We start from the raw sequence: 20,441 nt of genomic DNA, 5'->3' as shown, positions 1-20,441 counted from the left end.
TAAGTTAATAAAAAGGATTCCAAGGCTGAAGAGTAGCAAATTATCTGAATGGTCCTGTAAAAAGACTGCATCCACATTGTGTCTCTTGCAAATTAAGCTGCAGGCATTAGTGTACAATAAGCACTAGCCAAAAATGAATAGGGAATGCTATGAAAATACATCCTTCATCTGGTCAAGATACTTGTCATGGTATGAGGTGCAAACCTTATTGTTAAAGACATTTCTATGCCTTGCAAGCCTCCTAAACACTTACCAGGCACAGCAGATTATAGTGTTTCCTCATTGAATCCTTGACTATACTAATGAGGGACAACACAGAAATGCATTTCTAAAAAATAAAAACAAAACTGTAAATATGCCAGTAATAAAATTTCACATGTTATTATGAAACACCGAATACAGACTTGTCCCTTGGAATTCTGGTCAAGTAATGACCACTGGGTAGAGAAATCAAAATATGTGAAGCAGAAAGGTGTGAAGAAGGTTCATACTACCATGGTCAATCAAGATCAGATACAAGCAGGTGGTAGGGTTAATAGAAGAGCAAAAAAAATGTCACAGTCTTCAGGAAACATCAATCTAGCTGCTTCTACTAAAATGGTGCAACTAAAGTATGTCTTTAAGACAGTTAAGAGGAAATGGGATGGGGTCTGTTATACTTCTTGAAGAAAATATAGGATATATGGGACTTAATCTCATCATCCTCCAGAAAACCCTTCATAAATATACTAAAATGTCAACAAAACTTTGAATCTGAATAAAGTGGAAAAATCTTGCAAAACTGAACATAAAACCAGTACATGTACTGCCAGCAGCTATAAAACATGTACAGTATAGTGCAGTGGAGATGGCTCCTTCTCTCAACAGCACCTCCCAAGGAGCCAGCCTGAGTGTGACGTTAATTCTGAGCAATGGCAAAGACATGTTTGTGCAAATCAGTGACATGCCTTTGCATTAATCCAAACTTGTTTGAATTGCAGTGGCAATAGGATTCTGCTGAGAAGGTGAGTCAAAGGAAACAAGCATAAAAAACTAAAAAAATAAATTCCACTGAATAGCAATTATCACAGAAAGGGCTAAAGACCAGCAAACATCAGTGGAAGGGATTCGGTAGTAATGCTGAAAGACCTCTGCCTCGTGTACTTGGATTCCTAAATAATCTTGTACACAGTGAATGCAACCAGTGATGCAGGCAATCAGACAATTCTTTTTTGCAGACTTGGGAATTATATACTATCCTCTTATTTGTATCATGCAGTGCTACATTTCATGTTTTTTAGAAATGAACAGATTACTATGAAGTCAAATACAACCTGTATGTGTTTCATATTTATAAATAACTTTCTTTGCTTCAGTCTTGCTCCAGGTAAGCTTGCAGGTAGATAGGGAGAACCTTGACATAAGTCTGGAGATTACAATTACAATTCTAGGGGGACCTTAGGGAAGTAGAATTTAAGTGAGCTTTAAATGCAATTTTAATTCCATACAATAAGAAAACCAAACAACCTTTTGAGCCCCTTGACAACCTGCTCCCATGCCACCAAAACAGGAATGAAACTGTAGTGTAATAACAACCAAGAATCAGAGTATCACCATGATGTTTATACGGGATTTGAACTGGTATTAGGCAAAATCAAAAGGAGGGTTGCAAATTCTATGTATGATTCCACTAGCAGAGGTGCTTAACCCAGTACAGAAATGTTTATTTGTGCCTATATAAGATGATGTAGCAACTCATATTAAAAGCACAATATCATGTCTTACTAGACTCTCTCTCCTTCCCATTTCCCAAACTAAGCAAATTATTTTTACCTGGGTTCCTCAGTCACATCAGAGATTACGTTGTGAAGAAACTAATGACCTGGAAAAACCAAGTTCAATTCACTGTTATGAAAATGTTTCAAATGGTAGGTGCTACTCCATTGGCATGAAGAAAAATCTCCCTCCCTCTATCAAGAATTTGTCATGAAAATTATCCACTTATTTTCTATTATGTTCCTAGCTCAGAAGACCCTTATTTTATAATTGCAAACCAAAGAAACATAAAACTCATTATGAAGGAGACATCTGCATTGCAAATGTCTCTCTGTAAAAAAAAGTATCATCAGATCTCCTTTCAGAAAATTGATAAAGGAGAAAAATCTGTTTTCCCTGAAGTTTTCTTATAATTCAGTGACAGAAGGGTTAAACAAAAGACTTATCTGAAGGTAAACATTTAAAAGTATGTAAAAACTTTGAAATAAAACATCATCCTTCATGAACAAATCCATAGTACTCTTCAGTTCACATGGGCAGGATGTTGGCAGAGAAAGCTTGTAAATCCCACACATCTGACCATGGGCTGGCCAGAAAATCAAGAACTGAAGTCGGTGGTACATCAGTGTCACAGAAGACCAGTTAACTGAATCCTTAAGAATAAATTTCTTAGCTTCCAAGCAACATGTAGAATATGTAGTTTCCAAAGATTACATTTACCTGGCAAGTAAGTTTTTACAGAGAACGAGACAGTGATAATGTAAAATAGCAAAGAATGCAACAGTGCTGCTCATATTCGGTTTTATGTATGCAACATGCATACACACACACATGCACCAAAGTTTCTTAAAGAGAAAAATATAATTAAACAGCAGTTGTTTAAGGGGGTATGAAGGCTTGTTGTTTTATGGATATCAGATAAGGTGGTTTGGTATGCGGCAAAAATTACAAGACTAGATTGCTGCAGTGCTACAAGGTAAACAGAAGAAACACAATGTATGCTTGCTTCCTCACAAGCGTTCTGGCTAGTAACTTAATGAGTTCATAGCCTTCAAAAGATTCAGCTTTCTCCCAGGTATTCAAGACAAATTTTTTATTTCCTATTATTTCACTTTTCTGTGAGCTACAATAAAAATCTGGGTGCCTTTTTTCCACATACTCATCAATCCTTCTATATTACCTGGACCCCACTGTACAGCGAGAATAAAGTCAGGAATATTCATTTTGTTTAATATAAAACAAAATCAGTTTTAATGTACCAATGTCCCAGGATTCCAAAATATAACTAATTAGTAGTCTTAAAAGAAACAAATCTCTAGAAACATGCATCCAGCAAGCAGGGTATTGCTAGATTTCTTCCTCTGAGAAGTACTGCACTTTGAGCACTAGAGGATCATATGACCCTGGGGAATAAGATCATAGCATCTACATTAGTACATTTCTGAATTATTAACAGTAATGCTATAATTTTGTATAATTTCATGATCATTTTCTCCAAGACGATGACCTAATAATTCATTAGGTACTCAGAATATGTAAGGAGGCATGTGTACCTTGTCAATGTTTTGTCAGATACAGTCTGCTGAGGAATTGCCACATTATATAGGTACAGCTTCTACAACATCAGTGTTTTCAGTTCTCTTATTACCACACCTGCTTTTGCTTTTGGGCTCATTTTAGCTATTCTGTTATTTATCTTCTTTCATTGTATTTTTAACTGAGTTACCTAACTACAGGAAAATTTTAGTGTTAATTTGTTTATGAATACTATTTCTGAATCACACACTAAGAAATGAGCTAGAAATGATGGGCTCTGAAGCTGTAAGTAAATAGCTTAAAAATAAAAAAAATACAAAATCTATATAGCTATACCAATTAGCTAATGTAGTATTTGTGGAGACAAACTAGTTTTTCCTCCCCTCCAGAAAAAATGAACTGACCTAATTGCTGAGGAAGAAATGTCCATGGGTTCATATTTTTTTCAAGTTGAAAAGGAAAGTAGCAGTAGCTTTATATGTACAGCAAAGTAAAAAAAAAAAAAAAAAAAAAAAAAAAAACCTCTGAAATACTGTATTTGCCTGAATTACTGGAAAATATACCAGCATCACTTAGACAAGAAACTTACATAGATCTGCTTCCTTAGCAGCTCCAGAATACAGAAACATCAGTTGACTCAAGGCATCTTTTGTCACAAAAATTCATCTTTAGCATTTCCTGGCTGCTCTTACTAACTTTCCATTATCCTTCAATCAATCTTTAAATCTCATTTGGTATCTAAGTTCATTTTCACTGAAATGTCTATTTAGCAGTATGGCAAATGTATATTTTTTTCCCCCAGAGTTTTTCAACTTTGATTTTGTTGTTCTTTTTCAAGACGCAAAATAATTTTTCAGTTGTGGGACGTATTACCAGAGGGGATCTACAGGATCAGTCCTGAAAGAAATGTCAGAAAGTACTACTTTGTAATTCCTTCACATACCAATCCAGTTCCATCTCAGCACTATTTCAGCTGGAAGACTGCTGCTGAACTGCACATTGCCAGAGATTTCCTTTTAGTTTTCAGCCTAAAATTTATTCATGGTCAAGTGCATCCATTTGCTATGTAAACACTGTCCTTGGTCTATTCACAAATATAATTAAGCATATTTTTGCCATGCTGTTTTAACCTTTACTCATGTGGCATTTCCTCAGCCTCTGAACAGTAAACATTTTCTGCTCTCCAGTAATCCAAATTGGATTGCACTAAAAGCTATAAAATGCTATTAAATATTCTTTTTATTTGGAAACAATCTCTTGTCATCTTACATATTATATGTATCTATATATACAACCATCAAATCTGTGAAATTTTTTGTAAAATTATTTTATAAATTATCTCTTTTCTTAATGAGAGCTGACTGGCAAGAGATTTCAAAACACTAAGAATTACTAATAATCTTATGACATGCATAAAAGTTCATCCTTGTATATTTTCTTGTAACCTGCTATTTTTGGGTAAGCTGTTAGATTTTTTTAAAGGAGTCCAAACTGACAAGTTCTATAAATGGGATAACCTGAAGTATTTCACTTAAAAGTAATTACATTCAATGCCAAAATGCTAAGTGGCCATCGATTATACCCTAAACTCTGAATTATTTTCAGAAGAGAAACAGAAAAGGTAAGAAAATAGTGTCAGAGTGTAAATGTAAGCAATTTTAACCACTGAAATAATCCTGCTGTAACTGACTGTCCACAAAGCTGAGCAGCATTGTGCCCTACGCAACTGCTGTACTACACAAGTGTTTTAAAATTCAATGAAACTCCAGATAGCTTTTCTTTCTTTTGTGGATTTTGTGTTGTTGGTTTTTTTTCAATCAAAGGCAATGTCCCGAAATTAGCAGTACTAAAGAATCTGTCCATGGCATTGTTTACAAAAGCTCCTAAGAGACAGTGACTACTTGATTGTTGAATGTAACCTTTATTTTATTAATGATGAGAAGTAATCATTGGAATGCTAAAAAAAACCCCAAACTTGTAAAGAAATCTAGTCTGAAATCTGAATCTGTTGTTTGAAGCAAGTTCAGTGGTCACGGTAACACCAGATGAAAGTGGACTCTTGCCCATTGTGAAACAGGCATGGCTCTTCTAAAAAGGTCACAAACTTTTCAAATATAGGCACCATGTTTCAAATTTTGCACATACAAAATATGTTCATGTCACTCAAATTACACAATGTGGCAGTGTTATAAGTCTGAACATTATTGTCAATTAATGGTGGAGAAAAGAGCCCAAAGCTCACGTAAGACTAATGACCGGGACAACTCCTGGAAAGAGACAAGAAGTATAAAACAACAGTTTTCCTGTTGTACGTGGGTTTGTGTGTGCATGTGTGAGAGCGCATATAACAAAAATCTTTAAAAGTAAGTTCAGACAATAGCCCATCCACTTGTTCTCAGCTTCTTCTCCAGTTTCATTGCAAAGGCTTTGATTTTAACCGCATGATAAAATGCAAATTCGAATCCCATAGAAACAAATAGTGTGTTGTTGACTGGTTTGAACCAATCAATACTGAGTTTTTTTATAATAACTGCTGAATGTCGTCCTTTTAATCTATTTGTCAGCCTCTGGGTATGTAGGATACTTGACTGTCTCAATTTTCTCCTTAACTTTATAGGATGGGTACAGGCCTGTTCTTCCTAATTTCCTATTGATGCCTTTTGAATAACCATCCCAGTGGTTTCCAGCTACTCCAATTATATCTCCAGGTTCCATAGGAATTTCATCAGCAGTTCGTGGATGATGAGCATAAATAGCAATCTGGTTGTGAGCATTCTGTCCCCCAAAGTAGTAGATATCATCCAAAGAATGGAAATACGCCGAAGCATCTGGATGCAACGTCTGCATAATTTCATAGGCAACTCGACAAACCTTAGAAATAAAAACAGAAGTCATTAATATTGTGTGTGACAGAAATATACCACAGAAATCAACAACCAATGTATAGTAATATTTCCTAAGAATATCACGATCTGGAATGTCTGGGTTAAAAAAACAATTAATCAACCAACCAACCAAGACAGCCCCCAAAAAATAAGAAAACCAAGCAAAACCAAACAAAAAAACCCCACAGAATCCCTGCATATTTGCTACTAAAAAGCATGAAATTTTGCAGATTCTTAATTAGGCCTCTGGTGATCAGATTTAGTAAACAAACAAATAAATAAATAGATAAATAATTAGTATCATCTACTCTTCAGTTTAAAATGAAAACATCTATATGAACACTAGCAACTCTGCTTTTTAAAATTAATGATCTGTAGCCAATCAAACATAAAGGCAAGTAAGTTTTATTTTTCTACTACTACCACTAAAAATTGTATTTTACTTCCCTTTGAACCTTTAGAATTTACATTTTCAAATTTATCCTGCAATAATGAGGCATTGCATTTACTTTTTTAAAGGAAGTTCAAATTTTCACAACCAGACAGTTCCGTAAGTCCGAGATTTTAACATGCTGTTTTTATTAGAACAGTGATAGAATTGCTGGCAACTTAGAAGACAAATAATGAAACTGAATTCCATCAAGACAATAATTATGTCGGTGAGAAGAACAATGCATTTTTACTTGTCATTGTACCCCATTTTATGAAGGGAATTTTCTTAAGACTGAACACATGTTCCCACATCAGAATTATGTTGTATTTCTCAGAGTTGCCAGAAACAAAAAGCATACTGCTATATTAAAAAAAAGCTTTTTCAACAACTGGCTAGAAGGCTCTTCTCTGTCAGGTGTCTGACTTGGCTGCTGTGGGTTTTCTGATTTCTGACCTCCATTACTGTATCTTTCTCTAATTTCGCTTAAGTTTGATAAAGGCCAATTAACAATATAGCAGATTTCTTCAATAAGGAGAAGCATTTGAGCTTTTTCATAATTTTCAGTCTATGTTAGTATAGTAAAGCTTGATTTTACTTTTATTTTCTCCCTTTGAAGATACAGTGAATAGAACTTTGATCAGCCATACGAGATATATTTGTACTTTCATAGCTCCTTTGAGAGAGGCATTTGCTTTAAAAATGTAATAGATTTCCTTTTATCCCTCTGCATCTGAACTTTAAAATAACTTTTCTGAAGTACCTTTCAGAAGATCAGGCTGAAGTTAATTATTTCAAAGTACCTGTTACACACCATAATATAGAAACAAGTTTGATTACCCATATATTTGAAAAAGGCTATTTATTTTATAGCTTCTGTGACTGTTTTTGTTTTGTTCTCTGCATGTGTATGTACCCCAGGAAGCAGACATACACAATATGCATGATAAAGATTTTAAATGTTTTCAGTAGAAATGCTTTAAGCAAGTGTGCCCTGTATATCTGACACAAAACATTTAACATCTCCTCTCAGCAATTGTTTTCTGTGTAGCACCAAACCTGGGTGACTAAACTGCAAACTGTTGAGGACAGCAGGCAAAACATCCACATGCAGAAGTATAGCTGAAGCCAGCATCCCATTTTTTTATTCCCAGATCCCATTTTCTGCAGCCTGTATACTTACCTGTACAATGAAAAATACAAAGACTAATAAATTCTGAAAGGAAATGAAGTTATGTCAGTCAGAGGGAGCTATGACTTCATCTAAATGAAGAATGAAGAGACAAAAAATATCTTTGTTCTAACGTGTAATCTTAATTCTCCTATTGTGTTATGATTTGTGTAACTCCCATGTGGTTTTTCTATAAAATTAAATTCATCTATTCAATTAATGTGATGTTGCTGAAATATAGTGCCAAGCTAGGTTGTTTCCCTTGACTCTCCATTTCATGATAGGACTAATTCCTTAACAACAGTATTTTAAGGAAATACCTATTCTTCAACTTCTACCAATGTTCTTTTAATTAATTAATTTTAGTTGATTAATTCCCAATTGATACAGGGGAATTCCTGATTCTATTCACATATAGCGTCATTTTCTCTTGATATCTCTGTAATGATGTTGAGAGTCCTTTTGGAAAAATCAAAAAAAAAAAAGTCAACATAGAATTGATTAATAAGAAAGTGCAAAACCACAATGGAAATAAATAAGAATACATTTTTAACCTCATTTTTTCTTCATACCTATTGGACAAAAGATGGTCATTAACTGCTTTATTTTGCTTACCAAAGTAAGTATCAAATAAGTAAGTTTATTTAATTGGTGAAAGGACAGGGATAGCAATTCAAATGTTAGAGATAAGAGAATCAAATTTAAAACCCCTTGAAAGGAAACTTTAAGAATAGTGGGAAAACTTGCAATAGACCTTAGAAAAGCCCAATATATTAAGATTCTGTAGAGATCCACAATGTTGTATGCCCAGCAAAACTGGTATTAAATTATTTTTGAGGAGTTTGAATAATTACAGCACAATAAATTTCCTAGAATAAATTAATTGGACCAAATTCATAGTCCAGCTATTGACAGTAACACTCTAATACTGGATCTCCTATACTTTAGTAGAATTTTCTGCAACTCTGGAAAACCAAATATGTTATCCAATAAACAAGTCTACTGTCAAATGCATGGTGAAAGAGAATGAGAGTTGAGCTCAAAGACACCGTGTACCTCAAAGAGGGTTGTGTCAGGTGTTCTCCAGAGGTCCTGATCAACCTGTATCACCTTACTGTGTGGATGTATTTTAAACACATATTCTTCAACACTTAAAATTCAATTACAATGTATTCTGGCCAAGCTATTTGCAGCTATATTTAAACTATGTTTATACCCAGAGTTTTAGTTAAAGCAAACATTTATCACTTTTAACATAGCTATCGGAATATAACAATAGCAGAAAATGTTACAGATTTTTCATTAAGTCTTTATCCAAGATTATATAATTCTTCCCTCAGACTATGAACTGTCTCTACACCAATGCACATGTGGCATTTAAGACATAGAGCCGTGGGTTTTGTTTCTTTCTCTGTGATATGCATTCAGTGGATGTGCTTCAGCTAAATCAAACATTATTATTAAAGTGGATGGCTCCTCACAGCTATTCTTAGTGAGGATTTTTACTTTGAATTTTACTCAGGTCTTTGGTCTGAAAGAGCCTGTATTAATAAACTTCTAAATATGCTATAAAATGTCATTCTCTCTTACAGGATGTGGTGAATGGTAGATAAAGTGTATGCACAAGCATGATTGAGGGATAAGAGGGTTTTCTATACTTTTTGTAATTTTGCTGTCTTCTGGCTATGGCAATTTTATTTAACAATTCTGTCTGTCAAGGTCAATATATCACTGTATAAGAGCTATTAATATTGCACTTGTTCTCTATTTGTCATTACAGTACAGTAGAACATTTACATTAGATGCTGTGGAAAACATTTAGTTTTTAAGTGAATTTTAACTTTTGAGTTTTGTGTCCACTTCCATCTAACAGTACAATCACGTGTGATTGTGTCACTGAAGAGAATAATGACAAGAGCAAGTAAAAAACATTCAATCTGATAGAAGCCACCTCTTGCCATATGTGAATTAGATGGATCAGCACATTAGCCACAAAAGACTGCTTGGTGACTTTTTGCTGTGCTTTTTATCTTAAAACAAATTTTTATAAACAGAAGCATGGAGATTTAGAACTGGTACATATAATCAACATTGTCTCTGCATTACACATTACCTGGGATGAAAATGTACAGACCAGGAAGTCTGCCTGAGACAAAAAGTGAATATCCAAAATGACACCTCTTAGGGAGTTTTCAGTGTATCGGTTATGGAGTCCTGCTGACCAGGATATGGAGTTATCACTGATAAATTCGTAATTTGGATACCTGTGAAAATACAATACACAGTTAATAGCATTGTTCTGTTTATTTTTTTTAAGAAGCATGACCTCTGCTGAAAGATAGGGTTGTTAATTCATTTTAAGTGAGTCTCTGCTTTACAGGAAATTAATTACAATTTTGCTGAACCCTCTAGAATGTCACTGCTGCCTCCAAGCATGCCGTCTCTTCATCTAGAAAAAATAATTAATAAAAAGATCCTGTATGTCTGTCAGTTACATAACAAAGTAGAAGTGAAAAACATATCAGGAGGTATATACCACATTCTGCAAATGATGCTGATTTTAGATGAAATATACTCAGACCACTAAGTTTTCTCTACTGCTAAATAGGATATGGGATTCTGACTTTACTAGGCTACACTTACTGCCATACCATTAGATACTGATTGGGACACTGCAAAAAAACCAGTCACCTCTGAAAGGGGCATATTAAATAAATGCATGCAAACTAACGAAAAGAATAAAAAAAGTCTTTCACAGTTCTTAAGGCCATATGGAGAACAAATTTTGCAACTCACTGGTCAAAAGGAAATAGATATAAAATTCCATGGCAATACACTTTTCTTGACTTATTACAAAAAAAAATTAGTACTACTGTAAGTCAAAATATTTTTTGAAATATGAAAACTTAGTTTATATCATATTAAAATATTTTCTCATGTAACAATAACTTAAAGTATTTTTAAATCCTTAATTTTTTTTCGCTCTTATGAGGAAGGGAAAACAAGAAATCAAAAGAAGGTGGAGAAGAGACAAAGAGAGAGTTAAATCTTTCCTTCCTGCACCTAACAGCCTCAGAGAAGGATACAAATCAAGCACAGTTATGAGACTGTTTCAAGTTTCCATTGGTTTCAGAAGCTGATCAACTCATTGTGTAACTACAGCTTATCAACTGCAAGTGCAAATCAAGGTGAGTCCCAAGCTCCTGTTCTCAATTGCTAGGCCTGTGGAAGTGTGCAGAACAGGCACTGAAAATTTTCTTCCCTCTGAAAGAAGATTGTGAGTATATGTGTAAACAGATTGAGTAAGAAATAATGTGTTTTCTCAGGTCTTGCTCTAAAAAAAGTTGGAAAATATATGAGCTGTTCATCAGAGTCTAGTACTTTGAAGCAGTGCTGAATTCTATATATCAGGCATACTATGACTTGGGGGGTGGGGAGGGTTAGCCAAACTGCAGATAGCAGAAAGGGAGAAAAGACTTCCACCTGCTATTGTGGAAGTAAATAAACAGTAATAAAAGGAGAAAAAAAGAAAATACAGATGACTTTACAGGAAAACATTCTGTAAGGAAGAATATGATTTGTTGTTTGTGCTCATGTACAAAAGAACAATACCTAAATAGGTTCATATACAAACCAGAAATATATTAAATATGGTCTTTTTAAGAATTTATGTATATATCATCTGTAGTGTTTTGAATACCTTAAGGAGTGAAGATACTGTAAGTAGTATTATGGACTAAAAATACATGTACTAGACATTAAAAAATTTGCATGTGAAAATGATTAAATCAGCCAAAGAAAAAGCAATTTACACCATCCCTAACACATCACTTATCCAAGATAAATACCATGACTTCTGCTTATCAGAAGCTGTCAAATGCTTTAATCCCCTGATCATTACAGTTGTTGAAGTCTCAACCCTGCTACTCTCTACTAAAATTGTTCTACATGATCCTAATTCTGAAAATATATCACTTCTTTCCTTCTTCTGGAAATAGAACACAAACACAGTACAAACTGGCGGTAGTGACTGCACTATCTTTACTACTGTGCTTGCAATTGGTAGACATCTGACTGCAAGGGAAGTTTCTGAAACTCAAGTCAAAATATTTCTGTTTTCATGACTATGATTAGTTTAAATAGTTCTCTTGCTAGAAACAACATGCCTATTCATGTGAATGTTGGCTAAATTTTCTTTACTTAAGTGCCAATGCTGTTTGACAGCCAGTCACTCTCTCGTGGAGAGATACAGTACCTAGGACTTACTAATATTGTTGCACCAAATAATGAATGCAACATAAGCTACTGCAATGTGACAGCTGCTTCTACAAAGCTTGGTAGTTCAATGTGACTAGAACATTTTTGTCAGAAGTGTAAACCAATTTATAGTTGATTTCACAAGAAGAGAAAGAAAAGCTTCTTTGCTGCCAAAACATGACCTTAACCTGCCCTCAGATGCTATTAAATGCCCAAACATCAAATTGCATCCTGCCTTCTGTGAAATCACAGGAAGTTTCAAATGCCTTCTACTCAAGGCATCTGAAGCTGCAAGCAACAGTAGGGTGCAAGCAACGTAGGAAATTATGTTTTAGAGTAAGGTGTGACCTGAAAACCCAGCAATAACACATAAAAAATTCTTCAATTCTTACGAATTCTATGCCTTTTATGAAGAAAACATAAAATTAATGCTGTATGATTGAGCTGTATCCTACCATATTAAAGTAAAATTGTCATTTGGAATGGACTTGAGCTCTAATTCTTAATAAAATTCAGTATTGTATTACTGAATAAATTACAATTAGTTTTTGTTGCTATTAAAAACTTGAGATGATATGTTTACACAGGTAGAACATCTCATTACTATTCACAAAGAATGCTAAGGTTTGAAAGTTAAACAAAAATAAATAAAAATGCATAACTAAGATTGTTACATCAGTATTGAATTCTGTTATGCTACAAACAGTTCTTAAAAGTTATTTAGAACAATATGATGAATTAAATATTATAACCTCAACTTTGGATTACTTGTCTTTTCATTGTTTAGATTTGCACTTTAAATGCTGTAATTGTTTCTGCTATTGTTCATGCCTTTACACATACAAAAAAGGATTAGGTTGCCATCATCTGGAGTTGAGTATGTTCATTTAGTTTTCACAAAACACCATAATTTTAAACAATTTTATAAATATAAAAGAAAACCAAAAACAGCACAGTTGAAATAGACAGGTTTTCAATGCTGTAGAAAATTCTTCTACTACAAAATAACATTTTCTGCTTACCTTGCATATGCCAAAGGAAATCTGTTATGCAGTATGTTATCTTACATATTTTTCTGAGAATGTCACCAAGAAAAGAACAGTTCAAAAATTTGCCACTACTGTGTTGCTTTGATTTTAGAAAGTAGTAATCAATTAATTAGAAGTATTAATTTACAAGGAAATACAGGCCATCTAGGAGTAAATGAATATTTGCTGTGTATCCACATTCTAGAGAGCTAGAAGAAGATACAGAATAAAAAAAAGGGACAAAGACATTGTAAGAAGTTGAGAATTCCTATATTTAAGGACAAAATTATTCAACATGTAGGATGAAAGTCTTCTATGTTATCACTATAGAAGTCCTTCTGAAAGAGGGAAGAGCTGCATCATAAGCTTTTCAAGCCACTTACAAAAATTCCTCTGGCAACTGCTCACATTTTTTTGACAGGTTTAATATACTTCTTAATATAATGACCAGGTTTTACAATATTTCTAAGTAGTTTATTTTTAATATGTATGTTCAATAATAAATGTTGTGTGCTTTTTATTTAAATTTATATTGTTTAAATGTATATTATTTTTATTTACCTCCCTTCTGCAGTATTGATTTGTTTGTACATAGTCACAAGTATCTTGCTCAACTCTTCCAGATTTTTAACATTAAGGTTTGAAAAGCATACTTGGGAGAAAAAAAATCACAAAAAAGCATATCTGAGAGAAAAATCAAAATCATTGGAAAATTAAATGCAGTCTTAACTGAATAAAGGATTTTAAAAAAATTATACTAAACTTGTGGTGGACAATAGTCAGAAATTGTAAATCCCACCAGAAGGAAGGAACTGCAATATAAACATAATTCATCTTACTTGGATTTTGCCTCTTGCAACAAGGAAGGGTCATCTGTAGCCAAATAGACTCTTTTTTTATCAACATGCATCCTGCGAGCAAGAAGCTCAAAGCGCTCTTCCACATGTACCATGTACTCTTCAATGGGGTGAAATGCTGCCTCGGTCCCTACTTTGTCTGTCCTTCGGACGTGAACACTGGAAAAAGGGAAAAACCAGGAATTACCTTAATAAATACTACACATACTTCAGTAAATGGAATTTTAGATTGAATAAATACATAAAATAATGAGGGATTAAAACTCATCCATGTCCATCATGACACACTGACAATATGAAGTCAGTCTGTTCTCAAAAGCAATATAATATTCTGACAAGGAAGGCAAAGGGCAACTGAAAGAAAGGAATGAATTATAGCATATAAGGTGGCATTCCTTTTGTGCACAAAGTTATCTACTGTAGATAGATAATGTTTGATCAATACAGGTCAAAAGGAAAATAGGAATATTTGCATCATATAACGCATAGTTTGGATTAAGGTGCATTTTTTTGACCTCCTTGAAACGTAACAAATCTCCAGACACAGCAGCTGGTGAAGTGCCCTACTGCCTCAAGGTCAAAAGCCAACTAACATTCAGACTACTGTGTACCCCTAGAAAAAGAAAGTTTAAGGACTGAAGGAAATTCTGGCAAAGGAAGAAGACTCTAGCACAGCAGCAGCAACATTTTTCAGACTAGATGATGGAAAAACCTTTCCCCCACAAGCTGCTTTTTATTGCTTTTCTTCCTTCTCCCCATATTCCCCCACAAAGACCTTTCCAATTCATCATTATAGCTGAGAAACAGCAACTGCAAACACACCAGCAGGGAAGGGAAAGGCACAGAGCATGTTCATACGTAGCCAGTGATAAAATTAGTTGTGAATTGTGGCATGTAAATTATAGGCTTAGCCTTTTTTCCTCAAATGTAAAAGCTATAGGCACTGGAAAGAAGACACAGACAGTAAAGTGCCTGGAATACAAGCTGAAAGGCAATTACATTGATGAAATTCAGTATTACCAGATGTGGAAGGACATGTTAAAAAACCTTATATTGAGCTGCCTTTTATATATCTGTCCAACTGCAGGTAGACAAGTGTGCTGAAGAAGTACTTGTAATCAACTTGTATTATGCACAGTTAAAAAATAAGAGCTTCATCTAGAAATCACCCTCTCTCCCCACAAAATACTTTGAGACTCTGATTATCATCATAAAATTATTTTTCCTGAACACAAATCACTACATACACATATTAAAGCACAGACAGTTAAAAAGAAAACTAAATACCCACCCGATCACTGGATGTTTGAAACCAAGTTTCCTTGTGGCTTCCTCTATTTCTTTTTCTAGCCAAGGCTGTGGACGAATCAAGTATTTCACAAACTGTGAGACCCACCACACTGCAGGATCCCCATGTACACGAATTAGTCTATCAGCCAAGTCTTCAGGGACAGCCAAGGGCAAATAGGGTGGCCGTGGGTGTAAGCTGTCAACAATGGGAAGTTCCACCACCTGAACATCCTTATCATTAGCTTCACCTGTTTTAAAATACATACTAGGATGAGTCAAGTAGTTTACTTTATTAATAAGCTTTACCATTGGCAAATAATATCCCAAACATATCAATTCACCTGTATCTTCAATTTCAAAAAGACTACCTAACTCTTGCTCTACTTTTTAAAAACAGCATTAACAAATCTAATAAAAACCATAATTTTAGACTAGATTTATATATGAGCTGTACCTAACAATGACCTCAGGTAGAACAAAATTGAAGGTTCTTGAATTCTTAGCAGCTGGTAGTTAATAAAATATAAAATGTGTTTCTCCTTATATATTGATACCTTCTTATATACAACTATACCATTACTGTGTGCGAAGGTTTATCTGGTTATCTAAAATGTCTAAAATTCAGTTTCCTATCAAAGAATTAAAATTAAACCAGTATTTTAAGGCAAGGGAAATTGTTAAAAAAATAACTACAGCTCTGCTACTATTTTGACCACCTTTTATTGCAGTAAATTTCAGACATCATTATAATCACTAAATTAGCTATGCTGTTGTTAGAAAAGGAGAAAGACAATTCCTCTCTTCAAGAACTTAAACTATGAAGTAGTAAATTAAATAGACCACAGAAAATGCAAGCACTGTATAAGCATGTGATGTACATAGAGGTAAGAATTTCTTGTTTTAAATATTAACTACAATAGAATATACAGATAGTTTAGATGGGATTTTAATTCAAGGCTTAATAGCCACCAAACATATTTTAAGAGTTTTTAAAAATTACAAAAACACAACAGTCTACATAACTGATAATTCAAAGCTACATTCATATACTGAAATAAATTATAATACATGACAACACAAAAAAAAAAGCATTACATTTTTAAAGCATTGAACATTTCAGCTACTATTTCTAGTGTGCCCATTTCCTCACAAATAATATTTCCATTGTCTGCAGTATTTACTGGCAAAGATGGTTAGTTCTCCCTTTAGTGCCACCAGCCAGGAAAAAAAAACTGCTTTAAATATAAGCAAATCAAATACATATAACTGTTGATGACCAAGTAAATCTTAATGCTGAAAAAAATCAATTCAAGGAAGGAATGCGTTCAAGAGTTTAAGAACAGTTAAAGATCCCAAAGGTTAGAACACTTTGGCAAGACTAGTCAAAATTCTGCAGTAACTCTCTGAGATATGGTTATTTAAATAAGGAATGTTTGTTATGCTCAGGTACATTTCAATTCATTTTTACCAGATTTGGAAATCTATCTTCCAAGACGTATCTAGATGTCAGTACTTCATCACTCCCCTGTATACCAACACTGTAAGGGATTCTTTAGAAGAATTTCCTATACTACAGATATGGATGATTCTTTTTAATTCAAGAAGCCAGTTCATTTTTTTACCATCTATTAAATCACACTCACAGGAAAAGATTTAATAAAAGTTCGTAAATTCAGCAAAAATATTGAGCATTTAAATCTTCTTATAATTTAATGGATAGTACTTTATTAGTACAACTTCATAAAGCTGCAATAAAGAAAAGCAGCATGAAGCCAGGGAAGTGCTAAATCTGGTGCAGATGTGAAGTATCAGGCAAAAGTTTAGACAACAAATGTTTAGCTTGGGAATGGTATGAAAGAGTGCTTGAGGTTCCATTACCTTTTTCCCCTCAACTGATAATGGGAGAAGAAACAGGGTGGCAAATAAAACACCGCAGTCTTAGCCAAGAGAAGACAGAAAATACTTCAGTCCTAAATTAGAGAAGGAAATCTGCAAACCTTTTGAGGAAAAAAAGCAGGTGATGCAATTTTGCATATAAAAGGTAGATTTTTATTAAGTACAGCATCACTGACAAGCTTTAAAACTTTGTGACTGAATAAATTTGTTGGTCCGTAAATAGTCATTTGTAAAGTCTTACTATTGATAAAGCTGATTGAGCAATCTGACCTACTATTTGACATTCCTATCCTGAAAAGCACTCAATAAATTGTTCCATCCTATTTAAAGGATAAGTATGCTTCTAAAAATTTCCATAGGCTGTCTTAAGGTTTTGAAGAAATAACTAGGAAAACTCTCAGCATATATAGCAAACTATATTAAAGTATACCAAAATCACAGAATATCAAAGAAGATTGTGAAAAATAATCAGATTTCAGCTTTCAACTCTATGTGTTAAGTTGTTTGAATAGTAATGAAGTTGCAAATGTATTTCATTAAAGAAAAACAATTGGTTGCTTAAAATTAACTACTAGGTTGAGTGTTGTCTTTAAAAAAATTACTAATCAAATCATAAATTTGGTCATGGCTATTTCAATGATGTTGTAGTGTGTTAATTGCTTACAATCAATTACCATCTGATGTATATGTGTAGATATGTGTACAATTCCAGAAAACCTTATGGCAACTCTCTATATTGTATTACCTATATCATCATATCTGAATGAAGGAAAAACTCCCTATCAGTCGTCACTCACTTTTAAAATTTAAAGATAGTAGATGCAGTGAAAGGAAAACTTACAGTAACTGTTTGCTTTTGCAGTGGATAAAACCAGTGTAGAGTAACTCTTTAGTAACCCTGAAGGAGTAAACAACAGCCAACAACAGCCATACAGGCTGCAGCAGCCATACAGGCAAGAGACAGCATTCTTACCCTACTGATCACTTTTTTTTTTTTTTTCAGTATTTGTGAAAAGATTCCTAATAGGCAATGAGCTTGTCCTATTTTCAACAGGCATAGTTTAAAAAACTGGTACCCTTCTTTGGACAGCAGGATATTGTTTTATTCTACTCAGAAATAAGCTGCAATCAAAATCAATGATACAGGAGATAACCAAAACTCAGATCAACAGACAAGCAGATACATTAGGAAACAGTAAGTCACATCACTGATTCATATGAATTTTCAACTGAAGATAATGAAACCAAGTTAAAAATACAGAATTAATATTTAATCCACACTTCAGTTGTTAGCTACATTTTCTCTAATTTGTAAAATGTTTGAGTTTTTTCCTACTTCACAGACGTATTTTGTTAAGTAACAGATAAGCCATAAAAGGTAATAATCCATACTAATGTTTGCATATTTTTCTCATGTTGGTAGTTTAAATCACAGCATCATCATGTCAATCAGGTCCAATTCCCTGCTCAGTGGTGGTACAATTTTGATATTTGATACAAAATCATAGAATTATTTAGGTTGAGAGATACCTCTAGAGTTGTTATACATAACTTACATGCAGCAATATTTCAAGTTACTTCTTCTGATGTGATTTATTTTACTTTTACAGTTGTCAAAATTTTTCACTATAATTCTATTTACAGCTTAACTTTTATATGACTCCAGGTGCTATTTTTCACTTTGGAATGGCCTAAATAATTGTCTTCCAGAGTTCTGCAACTTAATCCTGTTTTGGATTTTACTTCACTGAGTAACCAAAGATTGAGTATTTTTTAAAGAGTCATAAAATACTGCAATATTGAAAACACTCACTCTTATCATAACAATGTACCCAGGAGGAAAGTCCTGGACTGAAACTGATTTTAATTCAGATGACCTATGCCAGTTGTACCATCTAGTTCTTATTTATTACCAATTTTTGGATATGCTCATCACTAATACACCGGTAACACAGTTTCAATTTCCACCAGACACACTGAATACTCTTTAAGTACTGAAATGAGCTCCATGTGTTATAAATAGCATAACTTTGCTTCGTTGCAGTATGCCAATGTGCCTTAATCACTTTATTCCCCTCAGGACTTGCATAATTTTTGCGATTTGGCATAACCTTATTGTCTGTCTACTTCTCAAACTTACTCTAATTTAAAACCCATTTAAAAACTTTTGCTGTTTGCATCTTTCTTATCAACTTCTTTAGGAAGCCTGAAAAATGTTGATTTGACTCACAAAGACCTTTGGAATTTTGTCATTTTAGGTAAGCTTACTGCCATCTGAACATTGGCTCATACGTGCACTTGGATGGGCATTTTCATTGAGTGTTGATTAATTTCTTACCTGAAAAGAGGATGATATTTTACCACACAATCGCTACTATTAGTTAATGTTAACTGAAAACCCGTTTGATCATTCACTCTCCTGATATTTCAAAATTCATCAGCCAATTTTAATTTTTTCAAGAAGTCCTTAAAAGTATGCCAAAGAACACCATGCTAAGGACATTCCTATCTTGTAACTGAGAATTTCAATTTAATTTCAGTTTGTCTTGCTAGAAACACAACTGAATAAACTGATGTAAAAATGGAATAGCTTCCCTGCAATTCTGTTTCTATAATATATTTAATTAAGCTGATATCAACTTGCACAGACTTTTCACAGATCTTATTTAACCAAGCTCTACAGCACAAAGACTGACTGCCAGTTTGGAACCTTACCCAGGTGAACAACTCTAAATTCAACCACAGGAGATATGTCAGAGTGCTGGGAAGGCTGTTTGACTAGCACAGGATATGGTGAGAGAACTGTGCTGAACTCTCTCAAGGCTCCTCAATGTCCTGCTGGTTCCTGTTACGTATTGCAAAGGACAGCAGCTTCAGGGCTCATCAATGATACTTCAGTGCTTTTCTTTTCAGACATAGTAAAAAATTAAAACTATGCAAAGTTATGTCATGTTATGCTCTCCATGAATTGTCAACTAATTCAGAAGAAAGTAAAAGTATACTTTTATTTGTTTTGTCATGCAGACTATACCTCCTACAACTATCTTCTGGGCATTTGCAAACTTAAATAAAGTTACCCCACAAAAGCTTTATGCCATAGTTGAATTAAAAAATGGAATTGCCATGAGGTAAAAATAATATTTTTCTTTTAAACTAGTCAATGTAAAATACAACTCATATATCTAAATGGGTTTTTTTCTCTAAGCTTTTGCTTTGTACAGTTTTAATACAGAATTTTTTAACTTGGTTTTCTGAACTATTTCTCACTAGTGTTCCACATACTAAGTTTTTAATCATCCTTTATGTAATCAAGCCTTTTAAGGCAGACAAGTGTTG

General features: G+C 33.8%; 1 protein-coding gene across 6 annotated transcripts in view; it reads right to left on the bottom strand.

Annotated features, from left to right (window-relative positions):
* Positions 1 to 5,196: 5,196 nt before the first annotated feature.
* FUT8 (fucosyltransferase 8) overlaps positions 5,197 to 20,441 on the bottom strand; it is a 94,907-nt gene continuing 79,662 nt past the window's right edge. For all 6 annotated transcript variants that reach the window (XM_053980945.1, XM_053980943.1, XM_053980947.1 and 3 more), the window contains 4 exons: positions 15,211 to 15,457; positions 13,902 to 14,078; positions 9,891 to 10,041; positions 5,197 to 6,162 (listed from right to left, as the gene is read on the bottom strand). In XM_053980945.1, coding sequence (XP_053836920.1) covers positions 5,845 to 6,162; positions 9,891 to 10,041; positions 13,902 to 14,078; positions 15,211 to 15,457 — 893 coding nt within the window. In that variant the 3' untranslated portion in view covers positions 5,197 to 5,844. The remainder of the gene's footprint in view (positions 6,163 to 9,890; positions 10,042 to 13,901; positions 14,079 to 15,210; positions 15,458 to 20,441) is intronic.

This window comes from Vidua macroura, chromosome 6, assembly GCF_024509145.1.
Source record: "Vidua macroura isolate BioBank_ID:100142 chromosome 6, ASM2450914v1, whole genome shotgun sequence".
Taxonomy (NCBI): Eukaryota; Metazoa; Chordata; class Aves; order Passeriformes; family Viduidae; genus Vidua; species Vidua macroura.
Note: the sequence above shows the minus strand (reverse complement) of the source record. Positions and strands in the feature narration are given on the sequence as shown.